Here is an 18,619-nt window from a genome sequence, read left to right on the forward strand (position 1 = left end):
AAATATTATTTCTCGCGTTTTCACTTTCCAAATACAACTGTTCATAATACATGTACAATCTGAGTACGACGTTTCGCCAGTAATTACAACCAGCTTCATCAGGCGATATCCGAATTTGTCGCCTGATGATAGCCATGTGTTGCCTGATGAAGCTAGTTGTAATTACTGGTGAAACGTCGTACTCAGATTGTAAATGTTGTGGCTTTGCTGTCCAACACACCGGTGTGCTGTACTAGTAACTCATTGGCATGTTCTGTTTATGTGACAAACATTACTAATTGGCTGTGTCGGGTGGTGGCGGGTTTAACGACACACATTTACGCGATCTAACCCAAAAAAATCCTGTATTATGGATGATATCGGTCGCGAAAGCCTACGTGTTAAACTAATACAACTGTTGTTCGCCAATGTTGCACTTTGTAACGGACACCCTTGCAAAGAGACGCCTCGCGTTTATTATTTTTTAATGACAAAAAACTTACACTCAGAGGCGTCGTCATTCAAATTTGCCACGCATGACGTCAAACCACGTTACATCCATGACGTAACCTCCGCGCGAGCCTTGCAGGCTACATCACGCCCAGCTGTTCGGGGCGAAATCGGCGAATAGTGACGCAAATTCCGTCTACATTCGCACGTGACGTCATGTCATCAAATACGTCATGTCGCTCGTACCGTCTCGGGTTTTACGTCACCCACGCTATTCGCCTTCGCACAATTACGTCACTTTGCCACACATTCTCCAAAAAAAGCTCACCCAAGTCACCGCTGTGGCCACCCAGTCCAAAACCACGGACCGCAGAGTTGCTGGGCTCCTTCGACGGAGGATGAATAGTCAAACAAACTACACAAACTCACCCTCCAAGTCGCGGCTAGCAGACCTCGAAGCTTATCTCCTGAACATATTGCCATGCCCATAGACACATACGGTTTAACCGTATGTGTCTATGGGCATGGCAGCCGTTTTAATAGGGGCACATTTTGTTTTATTTTGTGTTTCTCCCTTGTGATGGGACTTTGTAGGATTAACGTTGAGATGTATAATGACACGGGGTGACCGATAAGGTCTGAATTGGTCTGTAATAATGTAGGTCACTTATAAGGCGTTGGACAGGTATGATTACATAGCTGCTATATACACAGATAGCGGAATGAACGCACGGCGACATCACGTCACAGCGCGGTGACGTCACGGCACCCATCCCGGAGAGAGAAAACTCCTCCACCCCTCCCCGCTAAACACGCGCCGATGACGTCACCGCGCACAGATCCCCAAACAAACACACGCCTCCGAGACCCGCGTGACGTCATTCCGTTTGCGGACGGCTGTTGCGGTGACGTCGCACGGGTTGTCGCGTCGCGCGCGCACGGCGCGACATGGCGGCGCGGGCGGGCCGCGTCTGACTTCGGGGCTCGTGGTGGTGCACGGAGAAGCGAGGCCCTTGCTGGGGGGGGTGGGTAGGGGACGAGACAGCGACACCGAGTCGGAGAGAGAAGAGTATCCCCAGGCACCGCAAGTTTATCTATATATAAGCGCGCACACACACACACTCGCGGTCGGAAATAATGGGGGCCAACCAGAGTTCGGACGCCGAGGCGGGCCCGTTCGCCGGCGCTGAGGGCCCTGCCCGCGGTTCGGGACCCGCGACCCCCACGACGGCTGCGGCGGCGGCGGCAGCCGCGGCCTCCGCCTCGTACCGCGCGGGCGTCGCCGCCTCGAGTCGCGGGTCCGCGGGGCTGAGGGAGCGAGCGCGCGAGAGGGAGCGGGCCCTGGGCGTCCCCGGGAGGCGTTCGCCGGCCTCGTCTCGCGGCTCGGGCGACTCTGAGGGGAGCAGCCCCGACGAGGGCGACGCGCCGGCCTCCGCGGCGGCCTCCGCGGCGGGAGGCATCCTGGGCTTGGCGGGGATCCCGCGCTCCTTGCCCGTGCGCTTCGCCCCACATCTCTTCGGCGGTGATTACACCACGCACACCACACACAGCACATCCCACACAGCACCACACACAGCACCACACACAGCACACCCCACACACAGCACACCCCACACACAGCACACCCCACACACACACAGCACACACAGCACACCCCACACACACAGCACACCCCACACACACACAGCACACACACAGCACACACAGCACACACACACAGCACACACCACACAGCACACACCACACAGCACACCCCACACACAGCACACCCCACACACCACACGCACCTCAGTAGCTAGAGCCTGCGCCTGTCCCCTTTGTCTTCACCTCACACATCGTCGTCTTCACCCCACTGCCACGTGATTGTCTTCCCCCCCGTGTCTCTTCGCTGCGAAACCTCTGGCTGTCTCTCTCGTCTCTCGCCGAATTCTCTCCCCACGTGTATTTCTTACCCACCCCTCTTCCATTCCGCCTCTTAACATCTTCAGTTCATCTTTCCTTTCTCTCTCATTGCCGTATTCGTCTTTCCTCCAACCCGTATCCACTGTGACTTGTCATCCCTCAAACCTCAAGTTCGTTCTCCTTTGTCTCCCAGCTCTCCTGCTCATTGTTCTTTCCTCTCGCTCGCCTCGCCTGTATTCGCTTCCATCTCGTTCTTTTCTCTCTCTCTTTTACATCCCTCGCCTGTCCCCACTCTCGTTTCAATATTTTTATTTTTCCCTACCTTCTTCCGCACTCTCACAACCACTGCTCTCCTTTCCCATGCCCTATCTCAAACCACCCCCCTACACACATCCATCACGTGTTTTTCTTTGTCTCTTGCTCGCTTTTATTATAACTGTAACGCGTTGGGTCTCGGTAACGCCGCGTGTCCTAACATCCCCGCCACGGGAACGTGGAATTTCCACGACGATTTCCGGTGCGCCGTTATAAACAGCCGGGGATGGCGTGTCGTTTGGTTGTTAAAATCCTTCGACTTTTAGCGTGAGTGGTGGGGGAATCCCGCTCCGGTTCTGTGTTTCGTCAGCCCACGTGTCTCTTTTTGTTTCGTGAATTCGGTCGCTTACCAAATGGTCAAGTGAGCGGTGTGTGCATGGCATGGTTGACCTTACGTAACCCAAGTCCACTATGCCACCACTCGCTGAAGACCCCCCCCCCCCACGAGCACCGTCTCGTGATGAAGTAAATAGTTGTACATGACTAGGAGTTGAACCAACGTTAACCACAAGGGCAACATGTGTGCATTTTAAGTTGCATCGGGGTAACTGCCGTGCGGTTTAAAATTGAACGGGGACAAAACAATCTGCTGCTGCGTTGGCACGGCGGTGCGCAGATGACAAAACAACACACTCGTCAGAAAACATTATCGGAAGAGAGATAAAGTAGGCGACGTTTCGGGCAATGTCCCTTCGTAGTGGCGAGAGTATTTTTTTAGTATAATTACTCTTGAATACTTCCACAGATGTATGCTTATAGAGAGGAGTCTGTAACAGTAGCTTGCCTACGAAACCAACGCATTTCCGGCAATGCCAGCTGCTTCTGATTTGGACGCTTAGATCCTTGAGACGTTAACTAGCAATAACAAAAAAAATAGGGATATTTTCTTCGTCGCCTGTAAAGAGGATGGATGCGTGTAACGTCGCCGATTATATATACACACACACACAAAATACAGGGTGCTTTAACATTTTTTAACACTTCTGAGAATTTTGCAACAATACCGCAAGAAATGTGCTGCTGCCTCCGGGCTCTGGGGACCACTTGGAGAACATTCCAGGCAAGCGTTGACAATGATGGCGAACAAGTGGGAGACTCTTTGATTTTTGTCAAGCTATTAACATACATTCGTGATGTTTTTATCCGTTCTTTTTCCATTAAAAACGATAGTCCCATGTAAGTGTTAAAAAAAAAAAATTGAACCACCCTGTATATATATGCAGTATATATTATAGCATTGGTCTTATTTCGCGGGGCATTTGGAAAAGCAACTGGCAAACTAGAGGGAGGGCAGTGTTATTGACGAATGTTGCGAGTGTGTATTTTGTTGCTGGCCTCTTGAATTGGCCGATTGTTTTAACTCACGTGGAAGCCGCTTAATACAGAGGGCTGGATTGGGGGGCTCATCCTAGGGGCCTACCTCTTGAGCTCATTACCAACCCCACGTGGCCAGGGCCCAAGGATTTATCTTTTTTTATTGAAGCAACACAAACTGGTGGGGTTGAATACAATCAGGGGGGGGGGGAATTGGCCATGAAATTATCCCCCCCCAGTGCATCGGCAGCACCAACCACCATCCTCTTGTTAAAAAAAGGTCTCAAGAATAGGTGAAGGCCATCCTGAATAAAATGTAATAATGATGATTTAAATGTATAAAGCGCCCAGAAGACGCTGGCGGCACTCTGTCGCTCGGCTTGGCCTGGGAACCACGGGGAGTTCCCCAGGAAGAGCTAGAGTCTGTCGCCAGGAAAAGGGAGGTCTGGACCGCCACTACTCAACACGCTGCCGCCGCGACCCTCGCCAGGACAAGCGGCCTGGGACACGAACGAAAGCGGCCCTTAAACAGTCGTTCTCAGGGCGCTATGCATGAAAAGGCGGAACATAGTTTTATCAGCAACCAAGTAGAGAAAAAGCGAGAAAGACGTTTGAAAATAACGGGAGGGAGAGAGACATTTTAAACGCATAAGTTTTAAGATTTTGTAAGTGTCTCTTAGAAGTCCTGACCTCGAGGGGCAAGGAGCTCCAGACAGTAGTAGCAGCAACCGGTACAGCCGCTTGTGTTAATCCATTGCTGAATGAGGGCCTTCTGTGTCCGCCGTGGGGCTTTTGAGTTGTTTCATTGACCGTTGCGTTACGCTCGTCAGTGTTGGTGGGCGAAGAGAGGGGAGCATAGACATACAGCACAACAATGTATATGTCTGTACGCTTCGGCTCACAAGGTAGCATTGCAGCCGCCTATAATACCTGTTGTGTGCACTGTAGTCACCCACATTGACCAGGCTCAACCCTTCTACATAGTTTCTGAGATCTTAAGATTGGGCACATTCCAGGCGATTTGGTTATATAGGCTTCCTTGATAAAGGAATTTACCTTTTTTACCTGAAGAAGGTAGAATTGTGTCGTGCTTTCAGTTATACATTGTCAGTGTTTGTCTTAACTCGGACTTGTTTCAAGTGGACAGTGCAATTTCAGAGTATCTTGATTGAAATCAGCAACTACATTGCTGTGTCCAAACAGTGACCTCAACAGACGACGCCTGGGGTGGCTCTCATCAATAAGGGGAATTGAGAAAGTGCTACAATTTATATTTTTTATTTCGTAGCGTACTTTGTTCAAACCCACGGAAGGGCACATTGCTAAGAGCAGCAGTACTCATTTGTATATTGGCATGCCAAGTCAGCAGACATTGAAGTCATTCCCTTGTTCCACCACTTGTGCTCGCCATTCCAGGCAGGAGGGGTTTATACTTCCTTATAGAATTAATATTTCCTTATGGCTTGTGTGGTGTAACGGTTACCACACTACTTGCAACCCACCGGTCGCTGTTTTTTTCCCGAAACGCAGCAGTTAAAACCACGGTGGGTATTTTATTTAATGCCCCCCCCCCTGCTCTCTGTCCATCCATCGTTCTATATGACACACCACATTAGGTTGATCGGCTGTTCGTGTGTGGTGGAGCAAAGTGGATAATTCCCACTTGTTCCAAGGTGTCTCAACAATATGGAAAAGTAGGGAAAATACTAGAGGGAATCTTCGGAGCTCCTTCCGTGTGGAGGCCATTCTTCCAGAAGTAGCATAATCCAGAAATTGCAGGGCAGCACCTTGCCCTTTCATATTTCTACTTGAGTACCATCAGGCTATGTTTTGCTGCCATTGCTTTTACTGTAACGGGTTTAACAAAGTGGATTACCTGACAAAGTGGAACCTGCTTTGTGCAAACACTGGGCTTATATTGAAGTTGACACAATGTATTAAAAATCCATTCCAGTGCAGAGAAAATTCTGATGGGAAGCTTTAGCTCACTGTTTTATACCTTTTAGTCAGAAGTTAGTCATGCAAACTTTTCTTTCAGGGTCTGTTTGACTGGTCAAAGGGGCTAATGTGATTAGAAAGTACAGTAAATGGTTAACTATTTAAACATGCTGGTCGTGTTTATTTGGTTTGTATTGTGGGGTGTCTAGACTGGCTCTTGACTGAATAAGTAACTGTTTGGCAAATTGAAATTAAGTAATACAAATATATGTATTGTCCTTCATCTCAATCTTACTGCCTTCCTCCACACACTTTTTGAGATTGTTTGTTGACCGCATTCACAATGCTAGTTACTGCTGTTGATAAAAGAGGGTTTAAGATTGGTTCAGATATCACTTTCACTGATTAGGCAACCTCGCTAATTAGAATTTAAAAAATCATCCTCATAATATGGTGTAATTTTGACGGTAATTTATCTCGTTCTAGAAAATGTGGCCTGTTTATGGAATAAGTCATTGGTTTGCCACGCATAAACATAATGGCAACGTGCATGAAAAAGTCATTTTGTCGAAGTACATCTCACACCTCGGTATTTTAAGAGCATTTCTCCTTTAATTAAGAAAGATGGACAACTTATTTGTATCTGAATTCTAGTCCTAATTGAGTGATAGCTTCGCCCCAGCAAAAAAATAACACTTGATGATTATACAGTACTAATTTTCTTCAAAGTATCTGAAACGTACTTCCCAAATTGTGGAACTGCCCTCACAGCCATGGCCAGGAAGCTTTCGTGCCATCGGCTTCATAGCGCAGTGTGATAACCTCTTTGCCTTATACTAATTGCAGTTACAGTATTAAGTGTCATTCGTAGAATTACATTTAAACTGTTGCGTTATTTTGTGCATATCTTCACACTCTCCCACCCCCACCACCTACCTTGCTCTCCTACACCCTGATGTGACTCGGCCCATCTCCCCTTCATGCGTCCCTCACCCCCAACCCTGAACCCACGCAGGGCTCAAGTGCCCCATCTGCTCCAAGTTCGTGCCGTCCGATGAGGTGGAGGTTCACCTTGTCATGTGTCTCACCAAGCCTCGCGTCTCGTACAACGGTGAGGCCTCTTGCACCGCCTGCGATTGGTTTGTACTCCGGTACTTTTTTCGTTATCAGCAGTGATCATATACCACTGCCGGAAGAAGGTCTCACCGAGCAATCGCCATCCGTCGCGATCCTGTGATGTCACTAATCCTACTAGCCACCTGCACAAGAGATAAAATCGTAACTCGTGTCCTTGTTGGACGTCCTCTCGGATGCGCTCCGTTCCTTGGCTGCCACGCATGGAGTTATTCTCTCCCACAGGTCATCATGCCTTTTAGCGACATGTTCTGTCCAAGCCCCCTACTTACTTTTCTTAACTCTCAAAATTGTCCGTTACAGACTTGTTCTCTAACCCATGTGTTCCTCTTTCTGTTTTATATTTTAATCTCCAGGCTTCTTTTCACAAAACCAACGTTCTCTTTTCCTGCAATTTCCTGCACGCATCACGAGCCTTAAGAATCAATTTGATTCGATGCATTTGTCACAATACCTAATTCCTCGATTGCGTTTGGAACCGACATCTGGTATTGATGGGGGTTACCTGTGTCTGGGTGGCGTAGAGGATGTACTGACAAAAGACGCTGGCGAATGCGCCATCTGCCTGGATGAGATGGATCAAGGAGACACAATTGCGCGGCTGCCCTGCCTCTGTATTTATCATAAGGGGTGAGTAACGGCGCTGTGGTGCGTTTTACGTGTCACTGCACATTCGCCACTCGTTCGCGCCGCTAAGCATGCACAATTGCTGTTGTCATAACAAAATAACGTGAATTGGCTCTTGTGGCGCCTCAATAGCGCGGTCCGTTCATTTATTTTGAAGGTACAATGGGAAAAAAAAATCTATTTTTAGAAAATTGTAGCGCAATGCTTAGAAGGAAACTGACGTTTGCGTTTTTTGGCCAAAATGCTACTGGAGGTGGCCGTTTCACCGTCAAGTAGCAAACAGCTGTGACGTTCTGTGTTGCCACCGCTTTGCTGTCGTCCTTTACACGTTCATGGTTATGATTTGCTAATTTGTCAACTGCAAACTTAACAAAAAAGGAAAAAATTAAACCAGCTTAACTTTTGTCTCCTTGCAAACTCTGAATTCAGCAAATTATCCCGCTTACTTATTTACACGAGTGTCTTGAGGAATTATATTTCACGTGTCACGTGGCGGAGGAGAGCGTGGTGGACATGTGAAATGTATCCACACCAACCTAAAAAGTGACACCACCTCGAGCTGGGTGTGATAGACACCCTTGGAAGAACATTAATCTTTCATGAATATTTGCCAAGTTGCCTTTTGAAGTGCTGGTTCATTTTAATTATATCTATATGTTCATGCATATGTGATAAGATGCTTGCACGTTTCTTAACAAGAATATTCTGTGCAAAGGGCTAGTATTTTTTGAGCACAGGATTCACCCGTGCCACACTCTTGTGGGTTTTGTACTAATGAGCATTGGTAATCTATGTAAAATGCTAATTACATTTGTAATTACACAAGTAGACCAGGAATGCAGCTGATCCCATCAGATCTCAGGAGTCTGAGGGTTCCACCTAGATTGTGATTGGATGGGCAATCACCACGCGTAACATAGGTATGAAAAAACAAGAATAGGTTTTACCCTTTCTGGCATTAAAACAGGAGGTGGTGTTAAGATGTTCAAACACCAAATGGAAACCTTTTGCAAGGAATCAAGTTTACTGCATTAACCACACACGGTACCTGTGGTGAACATGCAAACAAACATGCTCTGATAAGATATGCATTGTGTTTGAGACTGATTCGCCTGCACCAGAGACAGAAGCCTTCTTTAGGGTCTAGTCTCACCAGTGTGAGACCAGAGAACGCCAAAAGGCGAACAGTACAAAGACAATGCCACTATCAGAGCATTTTAGCTCGGGGATGAACAGCTACAAATAGGACTTTTTTGCTAGTAGTCTAAAACACTTGTGCATAACACAGTTGTGCATAACACAGGTGTTTTAGGCACCCTCCCTGGGCTACGTGGTGGGGAGCAGAAGAAAGTGCAGCAAAATCTATTGTTGTACTCTACTATGCTCACGCATCTACATTCGCCGCATTCACCGAAGCTCGCAGACCAGCGTGGTGAAGTATGGTCAAACAACTTCCCGCGGCCTGCACTATGTGGGGAGCCCCCCCCCCCCCCTGTCCAGCAGTTGGTTGGTTGACAAAAAGTCTGCATACCGTTTACCTAAATTTGTTGCAGGCATTCCTTAAAGCTGACGTGAATTATGCTCTTTGGTTCTTTCGGTAAAGTCACGTAGATATAAAATAATTATACCTACGTGACTTTACCAAAAGAACCAAAGAGTATGGATCCCTGCAGTGACAAAAACTTCAAATCTAGATTAGACTGGCGTGAACTAGTCTCATTGGAGATTGCATTTATAGAACACGAGTCATGTTGAAACGGCTACACTGAGGGCGACACACATGGATTTTCTTGTTACTCAATACTATCGGTGCTGTGTATCATCTTGTGACTGACCTTGGACCTTCACCTGTGTTCCTTGCAGATGTATTGACTCATGGTTTAAAGTGAACCGCTCCTGTCCTGAGCACCCGCCTGACTAACATGACTAGACCCGCCCAGAAAGGTAAAACATGCGGCTGCTTTTTTTTTTAAGTGAACCGGCGTTTTTATTGATAATGACTGGGCCCGTTTGAACAGGCACCTTTCAGCCCCAGGTAGGGTTCCAGGTCGCAGGGGAGGGGGGGACCCCTTGGAAGCGAATTGAGTGAAAACGTGGCCTCAAAATGAATTGCCTGGCTCGACAGGGGGTGCAGTGTATTGTCGAACACTGCGCTATGAATCCCGGAGACGCTACAAGTTCCGATTCCCACCTGCAGCTAGCATAGGTGGCGGAGTCATATTCTAGCCGGTCCTGGAGAACCCAGGTTCACCAAACCTGCACTGAATTATGCTTGAACAACTTCAATGGCAGACGGTGTTGGTTTGGTGGTGGGGGGGGGGTGGCGCACGGGGGCTTTAGTCAGCAGTGAATTGACAAATGGTTGTATTGATTTATCGTTTTGACGAATTCACGGCAAATTATATTTGTGTCTCATGCAATCGTTGGACCTGTGTTCTAGTTTTTTTTGTCTTATTAGACCGATGGAAGTCTTTGGTCATTTGCACATGTGCAATTGAGTTTCGGTAAATTTAGTACGTCGAGCAAGGCGGCCTTGGCATGATTGCCATATTGGCATGATCTTTTCGATCACGGGGGATGTTGTAACCCAGGCTTCTCGGGTAACTTTTGCCGTATTGGCATATTCTGACCGGTCATTTTGAGGAGGGGGCGGCGGGGGAGAGAGGTGTGCTGTGTTTCCATCTCAGATAACTCGTATGTCATTTTATGTTCTAGTGAAGTCGTTGCAAGTCATGCTAAGGCCCCCTAATAAGTTTGATGTTTTCAGCTGTGCAGCTGTTAATGCACGTTGGTGCTTATATTTGAATGTGTCGCCTGAATACATCTTAATTCTCATGGTGCTCGTTTTCTATGGTGGGCGATGCTTTCGTGTTACGTTGCTCAGCTGGTTTTTTTTAACCCGTACTTTTTTGTTGATGAATGGGGTTCAATCTGCTCCGCGAATGTGTGCAGAATGCATCACGCTGTTGGATATTCTGTGATTGTTATCTGTTGGAGTCAGTGATGTGCGATGCAATGAGTGTTTATTAGCCCCAATTCTCTTTTGCTTTAAACCTGCACTGACAGTCTCGACAAATAGAGCAAAACTGTGTTGGTTATTTAAATTATTTACAAACACTGCAGGAAAATGGCATGTGAACTTTTTATAACGTGTCAAGACAGTGCCAAAGAAACGTACTGGTAACATTCTAGTAATTACCATGTGGAATACGTGGCAACAGAGCCAAAACTAACACTTTGTGTTGTGTAAAGTAGCCATGCCTACGTTTAGTTTTATTTTACTTTTTCGTCCTCCACTTGAAATAATTTAAAACACGCAAGTTATGTGGGCGTGCTTCTGAACTTGAACGTGATGGACCTGTGGCAGCATGGTTAAAACTGAAAGCACGTGTCCGTCGAGAAAATGAGGAATGCCAACATACGCCCACTCCACTGGTTTCACCCCCAATCTTTATCCACGTTATTGTTAAAGCAGCTAGATGTGCGTGTGTATACTAGGAGGGCAGTTGTCTCTGTGATTGCCTTGACCCCCCCCCCCCCGATGGTGACCTCATGCCTCTGCTTTGCTGTGCAGTGGCGGCCTGATCACCACCAGCCCACGTGCCGCGGGGAGAGCGACCTGAGAGCAATCAAACGAGAGGCTTTTGATTTTTTTCTGAGTATTTTGCTCCCCCCCCACCCCTCCATCACGACTTGAGCCTTAACCGCGCACTTTACCTCCGCCCTCCCGCCCGCTCTCTGCGGCGGGGTCGAGGAGGGGAGCACGAAGGCGGGTGGCAGAACCCCCCCCCCCCCCAATCCCTCCACTTCTCCCCAATCAAAACCACGACTACCTTAACCCCAACCCCCCAGTCCCCAAGTGTCCCGTGTTGCGGTTGGAAATGACACGTGCTCTGTTTGCCCCGTACGGCTGTTGCTGGTGCATCACTGACAGCGACATATACTGAACTGCCCCCTGTAATTTATTATCCATCGAGCTTTCATACCGATACGGGCCCGATTTTATCGGGAGGCAGTGTGATGAGCAACCGACATATAGCATGGGTGCTCCCGTCAGCGTGTGTGCTAACGAGCAAGCCCCGGTCGCGTTCCTGTCGTGTCATGTGGATGCAATTGTCCGTCATCGAAATATTTAGCGAAATGGCAGAAAATGTAAAAGCTGTCCGAGGTGTCGTTGTGGCCAAATTTTTGAACTTTCAAATGTCAAGTATGTTGTTTTTGAAGCGGGAATCTGTTTCCAGTCTTTGAAAGTATGACGCCCGTTGTAGATACAGAAGCTGAATTTATAGTCGGTGTCAAGATTTCCTGACCATAATCAGAATATAAGGTATTGAGGAAAAACAATTATAAACTTTAAGTAAATTGATTTCAAGTTTGTGCTTTGGTCTATGAAGGTAAAGAGCTGTTGAACCAAACAACGTCGTCGCGAATGCATTTTTTTCCGAACGTCATTTCCATCTTTTGGATATTTTCTAAACATTTCCTGAAGCTGGTGGTGTTTTTAACTTTCGGTTTCACATTTTCTTCAATAATGTGGATTTGCTTAAATATCCTTGTCCATTGCACGCTGGACAAGGAACAACCATGCAGGAGTTAGGCCAAAACTGTAATTCGGAGGATGATTTGTCTCCATTTACCCTTCCATGTGCAAAGAATAAATACACACGTTGCACCATCCAATATATAATGAACCCAGGAAAAAAATATTTCTTAACACATTATTTTTGAGAACATTTACAGAAATAAAATTGTCGCATTACAAAAGGAAAGTGCACTAAGTGACACTGGGCTGCGCCTTTAAAAGTGTCGCCTTGCTCCATGTGCTAATTCGCACTAAAAATTCGCAGTGAGGTTCTTTTTTTCTCTATTTAATTAAAACAATCGAATTTATAACACACTCCTAGTTAGATGCTTGACATTTTTGCCGCGTTTGACCTCCTTGCATATCTGCCACACAGGAACAAATTTAATTTCGCGTGAACAGAATGTTTATCTCTTTTTTCCAGCCTGTCACATTTTCGTTTTTTGGTTTCTAAACGTTTGTGTTTGCTTTGAGACGAGACAGGAGTGTTGCTTGTAGGTTAATTCTGCGTCGCAGTCGTGTAAGCATTGCTCTTTACGCATGATCCGACAGTTATGGCGATCGTAGAACTACCTCCGTTAATGCTTTGTAAGAAAAATAAGAGGCCTTTATGTTTTACATTTCAAATTGACACGTTAAAGCCACCTGCAGTAAGAAGCATATGCCCTCTACTGCTAGGAATAGGTGCTCTGTAGAATGGTGGGCATTTGCACAGTTTATCAACCTTTTTCATCACAGTACAATGAAATGCATAGATTACATAATTTGAATCTAAACCTAAAACAGACAAACAAAAAAACTTGATGTCACTTTGGAAGTTATTTCTAAAACACTGGGAAGAGGGGGAGGGGGGGGTTGGTGCCAGGGATCGATTTGCACACTTTACCACTAACCTTCTGAAAAAAAAAATTCCCCCCCCCATAATTTAACGTTTACAGAGACGCAAATGCGACGTTGTCCGAGCGTGTGCGGTGGGGTCGCGTTGTATGTACGTGTAGCCATTGTATTATTTAAGCCGTAAGTGGGGAAAAAACTAAACGTAATCGGGGAAACACGGACGGACGCTTTGGCCCTCGCGCCGGGGGTTTTCTGCGTGATTTTTGTACAGAGAAAAAAAAACGCGTGGGCCGATCGAGTCCTCGCCTAGCACCGGGTAGTCCTGTGGTCTTGTGCGTCTTTAACAGAATCCTCCCTCCCCCCTACAAATGGAAAGTGGTGTTTGTGTATGTGGACTCGAGGCAGTTTGTAAGAAAACGTTTCACGCAAACAAAGGTTACATGGGTTTGTTGTTGTTGGCGGAGAAAGTGGTGTGGTTGTTCAGGCGTATTTTCATTAAATCCCCTCCACCTGAATAGCTGACGTTCCCAAAATATTATCACGTACCTTTTTTATATTGCAAATATACACACATATATTTTAAAAAGTGTAGTTACAAGTTAAGGCAGTAGGACAGGTGTTGTCTTTTTAAAACTTTCAACTTGTGTTTTGTAGGAAATGCAATTGACACATTAATTTTCATGACCAGAAACCCCAGATTTAAACAAATAAAACGCAAACGTAGGCTGTCGAAATATAAACAAGATCTATTGCATGTAACCGTGGAGTTTCATGGAAAATTTGTAGTGTGAGTGTATATAGTCGGACGTCTGGCCGAGTCTGTGCGATGCCTGGTTAAGGCAGTCTGTGTGTCTTTGAAATTTGGTGGCCCATCATTTTGTACATGTCAATAAATATAGCAAAAATGCATTATACATTCATGGTGCAAGTGTCTTTTTTCTTTTGTGCCTCTGTGGGATTAGCTTCCAACTCTGTTTTTGTGTGTTTTCTGATTATTATTTCGTCTTGCTGTTGAATGGTTGAGTCTCGAATGTGATGCGGTAAATGTAAGTGTTTTTTTTTATTTCAAGCGAACCAAGGGGCAGAGCATGAGCCATGTGTTCAGTGCCTGTGAATTATGCTTTGTCGTGGAAAAAAAATCTCAATAAATTGCACAAAAGCATCTTCCGGCAATAGGGGGGTGCCTTCAATCCTCTGGCCATTTCCATACGGGTGTGAGCTTCTGTGTCTCTTCGTCTGTGAGAATTCATAGTTTGCACATGACGCTTGTGTGCATTGTGCTTTTGTCGCCCCGCTTCCATAATAGCCGTCGCACAAGTGGTGTATCGCTCGTTGCGTGACTATAAGAGGCAACTTGGCGTGTCTGATATGAAATGTAAAAATGGCCGGTTTAAATGGGCGCCTTCAGAGAGTGAACCGCTGCCACATGCAATCGCAATTACGCCGCAAGATGAATCATTTTTGTTGAGTAATAAGACCGTGCACTGGTCCAATTGCGTGCTGACGTTCTGAATCGCGCACGTGTGTGTGGGGAGCGGTGGTGCAGCGGTTAGCGCACTGCTCTACGAACCCGGCGTCCCGAGTTCAATTCCCGCTCATGGCAAAAGTCAGTGACGATTATCTGAACCGGTCCTGGGCCTCCCCTAGGTTGACTCGGCCTCATGAGTACCTGGTGCGTTGTGTAAACATCGCCACTGGGAAGACAAAGGCGGTCGGGCGTGGTGCTGGGGGGTCTGTCTTTTGTGTTTACAGGCTCTTTAATACAAGGTTCTTTTGGGTTCGATCGCGTAAATATAAAATGTGTCTTTAAACCCGCCACCACCCGACACAGCCAACTAGAGAGGTTTGTCACATAAACAGAACATGCCAATTCGTCACTAGTACAGCACACCGGTGTGTTGGAGAGCCAAGCCACAACATTTACAATCTGAGTAACGACGTTTCGCCAGTAATTACAACTAGCTTCATCAGGCGACAGCCAGATTTGTGGAGAAGTCCACCCGTTTCGTTCCTTAAATAGAGGCGTAGATGTCGTGGCAATACTTGTGCGCAAAGGGGGGCGGCGGGGGGGGGGGGATCTAACCGAAGAAAACGCCTGGATTATGGATGATATGGCCGCAAAAGCCGACGTGTTAAACGGGCTCTATTTTTTTATTACACCAAAAGTACATTGTGTCGTATAAGAGTCGTATGATGTTTGGGTTGTCTGATACTGTTTTTGTGGTGTGATTACCAGGCCCTGTGTACCCCTGCCGTGTTTGCCGCTTTGGTTGGGCTATGTCGTGACGCCTGCAGTGGGAGACCCCTTCCGGCCGGAAGGCCCAGAGAATCGATAGCTCTCGGCTCTAAAACACAAGCCGCTTGCAGGATCAATAATCGCCTTGCACTGCCACGCATTTCCTAAACGATGCAATAATTGCCTCCCAATTACCCTGGTGCAGTCCCCACCATGTCGCCCTGGTGTACCATGTGGCATCTGGTAGCTGCAGTAACCATGTGACCTCTGGTGTCTGTATGTTGAACTTATTTTGTACCATACGTTGCCAACCGTGATAGGCGGAGGTGCGGAGGGAAGGACGACAAACTAGAAACAAAAAGCCGTTCTAAAGAAATGAGTTTTCGATCTCGATGATTTGAAAGCGCATCGCTTCCGTCTGGAAGCAAGAGTGTTCCAGACACCCGCAGAAGCGCACCTGAAAGTGCGCGATACGGTGACCGTCTTTCATATTACCCTCCCACCCCTTGGCGTCCTAACACGTGACTTGTGCTGCCTTTCCCTTGTCGCCCCAGTGTACCACCAGACCCCGGTAGCTGCCCCCATCGTGTGACCCACGTGTACCTCGTGACCCTTGATTCACAATGTGTGATGACCGTGCCCTTATTGGCGGGAGAAATGCGATCCTCGTGCTGGAAGTCGTGTGACATTGACAGCGAATTCAATTTGCGGGTGGTTGCATGGAACGCGTCAAATATCATCAGTGGGGCGTCGCGTGTGGTAGCCACTCGGCAGTGAAATTCAAGTGAATTGTGTACATCAAGGCGTTGTATTGTGAAATTTGTGTAATGTGGAGTGTGGAACGTACAGCAGTGTTACTGCATAATGCAAAATTGCCTGGATGTACCTTTCACCCACTCGATCATCTACCTTGTACGTGACTAACATCTGCTTGTTCACTCGGTTGTCTTAAAATTTGACCCAAAAATATTCGTCGATATATTTATATACATCGCCTGTATTTTTGGTGTTGTGGGTGAAGAGGCCTCCACCACTACGATTATAATTAGGATTCAGAATGTTTTATTTTAAGCTTTAGTTGAGGAGGCAGTACAAGGAATAGGCGTGCACTTCCACTTGCCATGTGGTGTGGCCGATTTATTTTTGAGACTTAAATGATCGCAGTGAGCCCAATATTCCGCCTTCGCAAGGCGTCCTGTTGTGCCGAAATCGGGTTGTTAGCGGGGTTTCTGTTCCCACCGACCTCCCGGACCCCCTTTTGGCGGCCGGCGTATTGTACCGGGCTCACGTTGTGTTGCGAATAAAAACGTAAACAAAAAAAAAACAAATGTAAATGATCGCAAACCCTCCATTCAGATCGCGCGTTGCACTCGGCCAGTAATGCAGGCCAACCGCGTCGATTATTGCAGCCAAGGTGGTTTTAATGGTCCCGTTAAACATGACTTTGATACACAACTTCCTTTTCCGGGAACTAAACTAAACTGCTCGTGTGGGTCTTCGTTGTCTTCAGACATTTATATGATGAAGAAGAAGAATAAAAATGGCTTACACATTATTCAGTTGTGCTCCTTGAGCTATGAGAAATAGACACCACGGTCCTTTTAACGTGGCCTCTGGTGTGCACAGTTAGAGGGCAGCACTTTCACACCCATACCACTACGGAGAGGAATGCTCGTTCGCTTGACGGCTCACAGATATTTCTTTCGCTAATTCTCACAGCCGGAATTTAGTCAAATTTAAGTGCAGCAGAACGAAATTTACTGTGATGGGTTTTCTTTCTTTCATTGGGCGTGTGTGTGTGTCTGTGTGTTCAGTCATTTAGTGATCAGGAATGAGAACCATCAACTCAATTCAATTTGAATAGTACCCGGTTTTAATCGCAGGCACCTTGCCGGAATTCGAACACTTACTATCTTAGCAGCGTCGGCTCAGCGCTCTGACCTCTGAGCCACCTGGCCATTTCCTCTGGATGCGGATAAATTTTAACCCAGGTCCATTTAAAAGCCTCGTTTGTGCCACCCCCATTCCTGCTCTAGGCTCTTAAGGTGTCATAGATAGGCTGCAGTCAAAATGTGCATTTAAAAAACACAAACTGCTGACCTTTCCATGTGCTCTTAACAGCTTTAATCGAGCCCTCTATATTTTATTGTGAAAACGGCAGATTTTAAAGTGGGGGGGGGGGCCGGGGGGGCGATTGTATGTTGTTGCTAATTTTGTCAGGGTTTCCCACCCTACCCCGTCACTCCCGCCGTCGCAAGTGAACCTGCAAGTATGTTTGGCGGAAACGTGTTTGACCGTAAGATCAAGTGTGCCCCGTGCAAGGTGTCGCCTCGTTTTTAGCAGCCGCAACGGCCACACGGCAGAGGAATGGTTTGGCATCGTTACGGCACCACTGCCGAAGGTCGGCGGTCCTCGGCGTTAAGTTGCGCGCGCGGTGATCGCGTCGATGGGACAAACCGGGTGGCGCGGTGGCGAAATGAAGCGATGGACTGGGATGGGGGTTTAAACCGCCTGCGGGACAGGCGGTTTAAACATTTCGTTACTCGAGGATTGCATTGGTGGCCGAGCAGATAATGCGATTTCCCCTCCGAGGATGCAGCCTCATTGGTACAGCCCACGTCAGTTTCCCGCACGGATTGTCTTCGCGTTTGCGGTACCTCCGAGCGAGCGGGCGCATAATAGCCGTACATCGCAGGCCCAGTGGTAATTGGTGTACACGACTGCTGTGCGCGTGAGCTGTGTGCAATGCACGCAGATGTGACGGGGATTTTGACAAGCGGTACGTGCGTGTGCACGCGCGCACATATGTATTCCTTTGTGCATGTACGTATATGTGTGTGCGTGCGGCGCGTGTGCCTAATATGTTGCATGTGCGAGAGAGAGCGTCATTGCATGCGCGCATGGGGAGACGACTGCAGTGGATTCGTGTGCATTTCCGCTCGTCGGCGTGCACGCACGTGCGTATACGCGTCCGGAAAAGAAATAAATGAACAGCACCACGCGCATTACGTGCGGCGTGGTCGTACGCATGGGTGTGATTGCACGCAATATTTGTACGTGCGGTTTTTATTTATTATTATATATTTAAGAGGTCTCTTGCGTGTGTCCGGGACTCTTGCAAGTTAGGGAGGTGGCGATGGGAAAAATTGGACATGAGGATATCCAAAACCCACGATGACAAAAGCCGCCATTTGGTTACGCAGTACGGGGTTTAAACGCAGATAAATTGTCATTCGGAGCTCTCGTGAGCACATGCAACACTGTTGGAGTTTGTTGTGCGCTTAAAAAAATATATATGATGTTGA

At 47.2% G+C, this 18,619-nt stretch overlaps 1 protein-coding gene across 1 annotated transcript; it reads left to right on the top strand.

Annotated features, from left to right (window-relative positions):
- The first annotated feature begins 1,262 nt into the window (after positions 1-1,262).
- Positions 1,263-13,992, top strand: LOC116952197 (E3 ubiquitin-protein ligase ZNRF2-like). The gene is made up of 5 exons (XM_076074077.1): positions 1,263-1,951; positions 6,914-7,009; positions 7,557-7,662; positions 9,523-9,603; positions 11,234-13,992. The coding sequence occupies exons 1-4, from the start codon at positions 1,567-1,569 to the stop codon at positions 9,578-9,580; spliced, it is 645 nt and encodes a 214-aa protein (XP_075930192.1). The 5' UTR covers positions 1,263-1,566; the 3' UTR covers positions 9,581-9,603; positions 11,234-13,992.
- Positions 13,993-18,619: the final 4,627 nt, after the last annotated feature.

The sequence above is a fragment of the Petromyzon marinus genome, chromosome 45, assembly GCF_048934315.1.
Source record: "Petromyzon marinus isolate PM22_M1 ecotype Great Lakes invasive population chromosome 45, UKy_Petmar_22M1.pri1.0, whole genome shotgun sequence".
Lineage (NCBI taxonomy): Eukaryota > Metazoa > Chordata > Hyperoartia > Petromyzontiformes > Petromyzontidae > Petromyzon > Petromyzon marinus.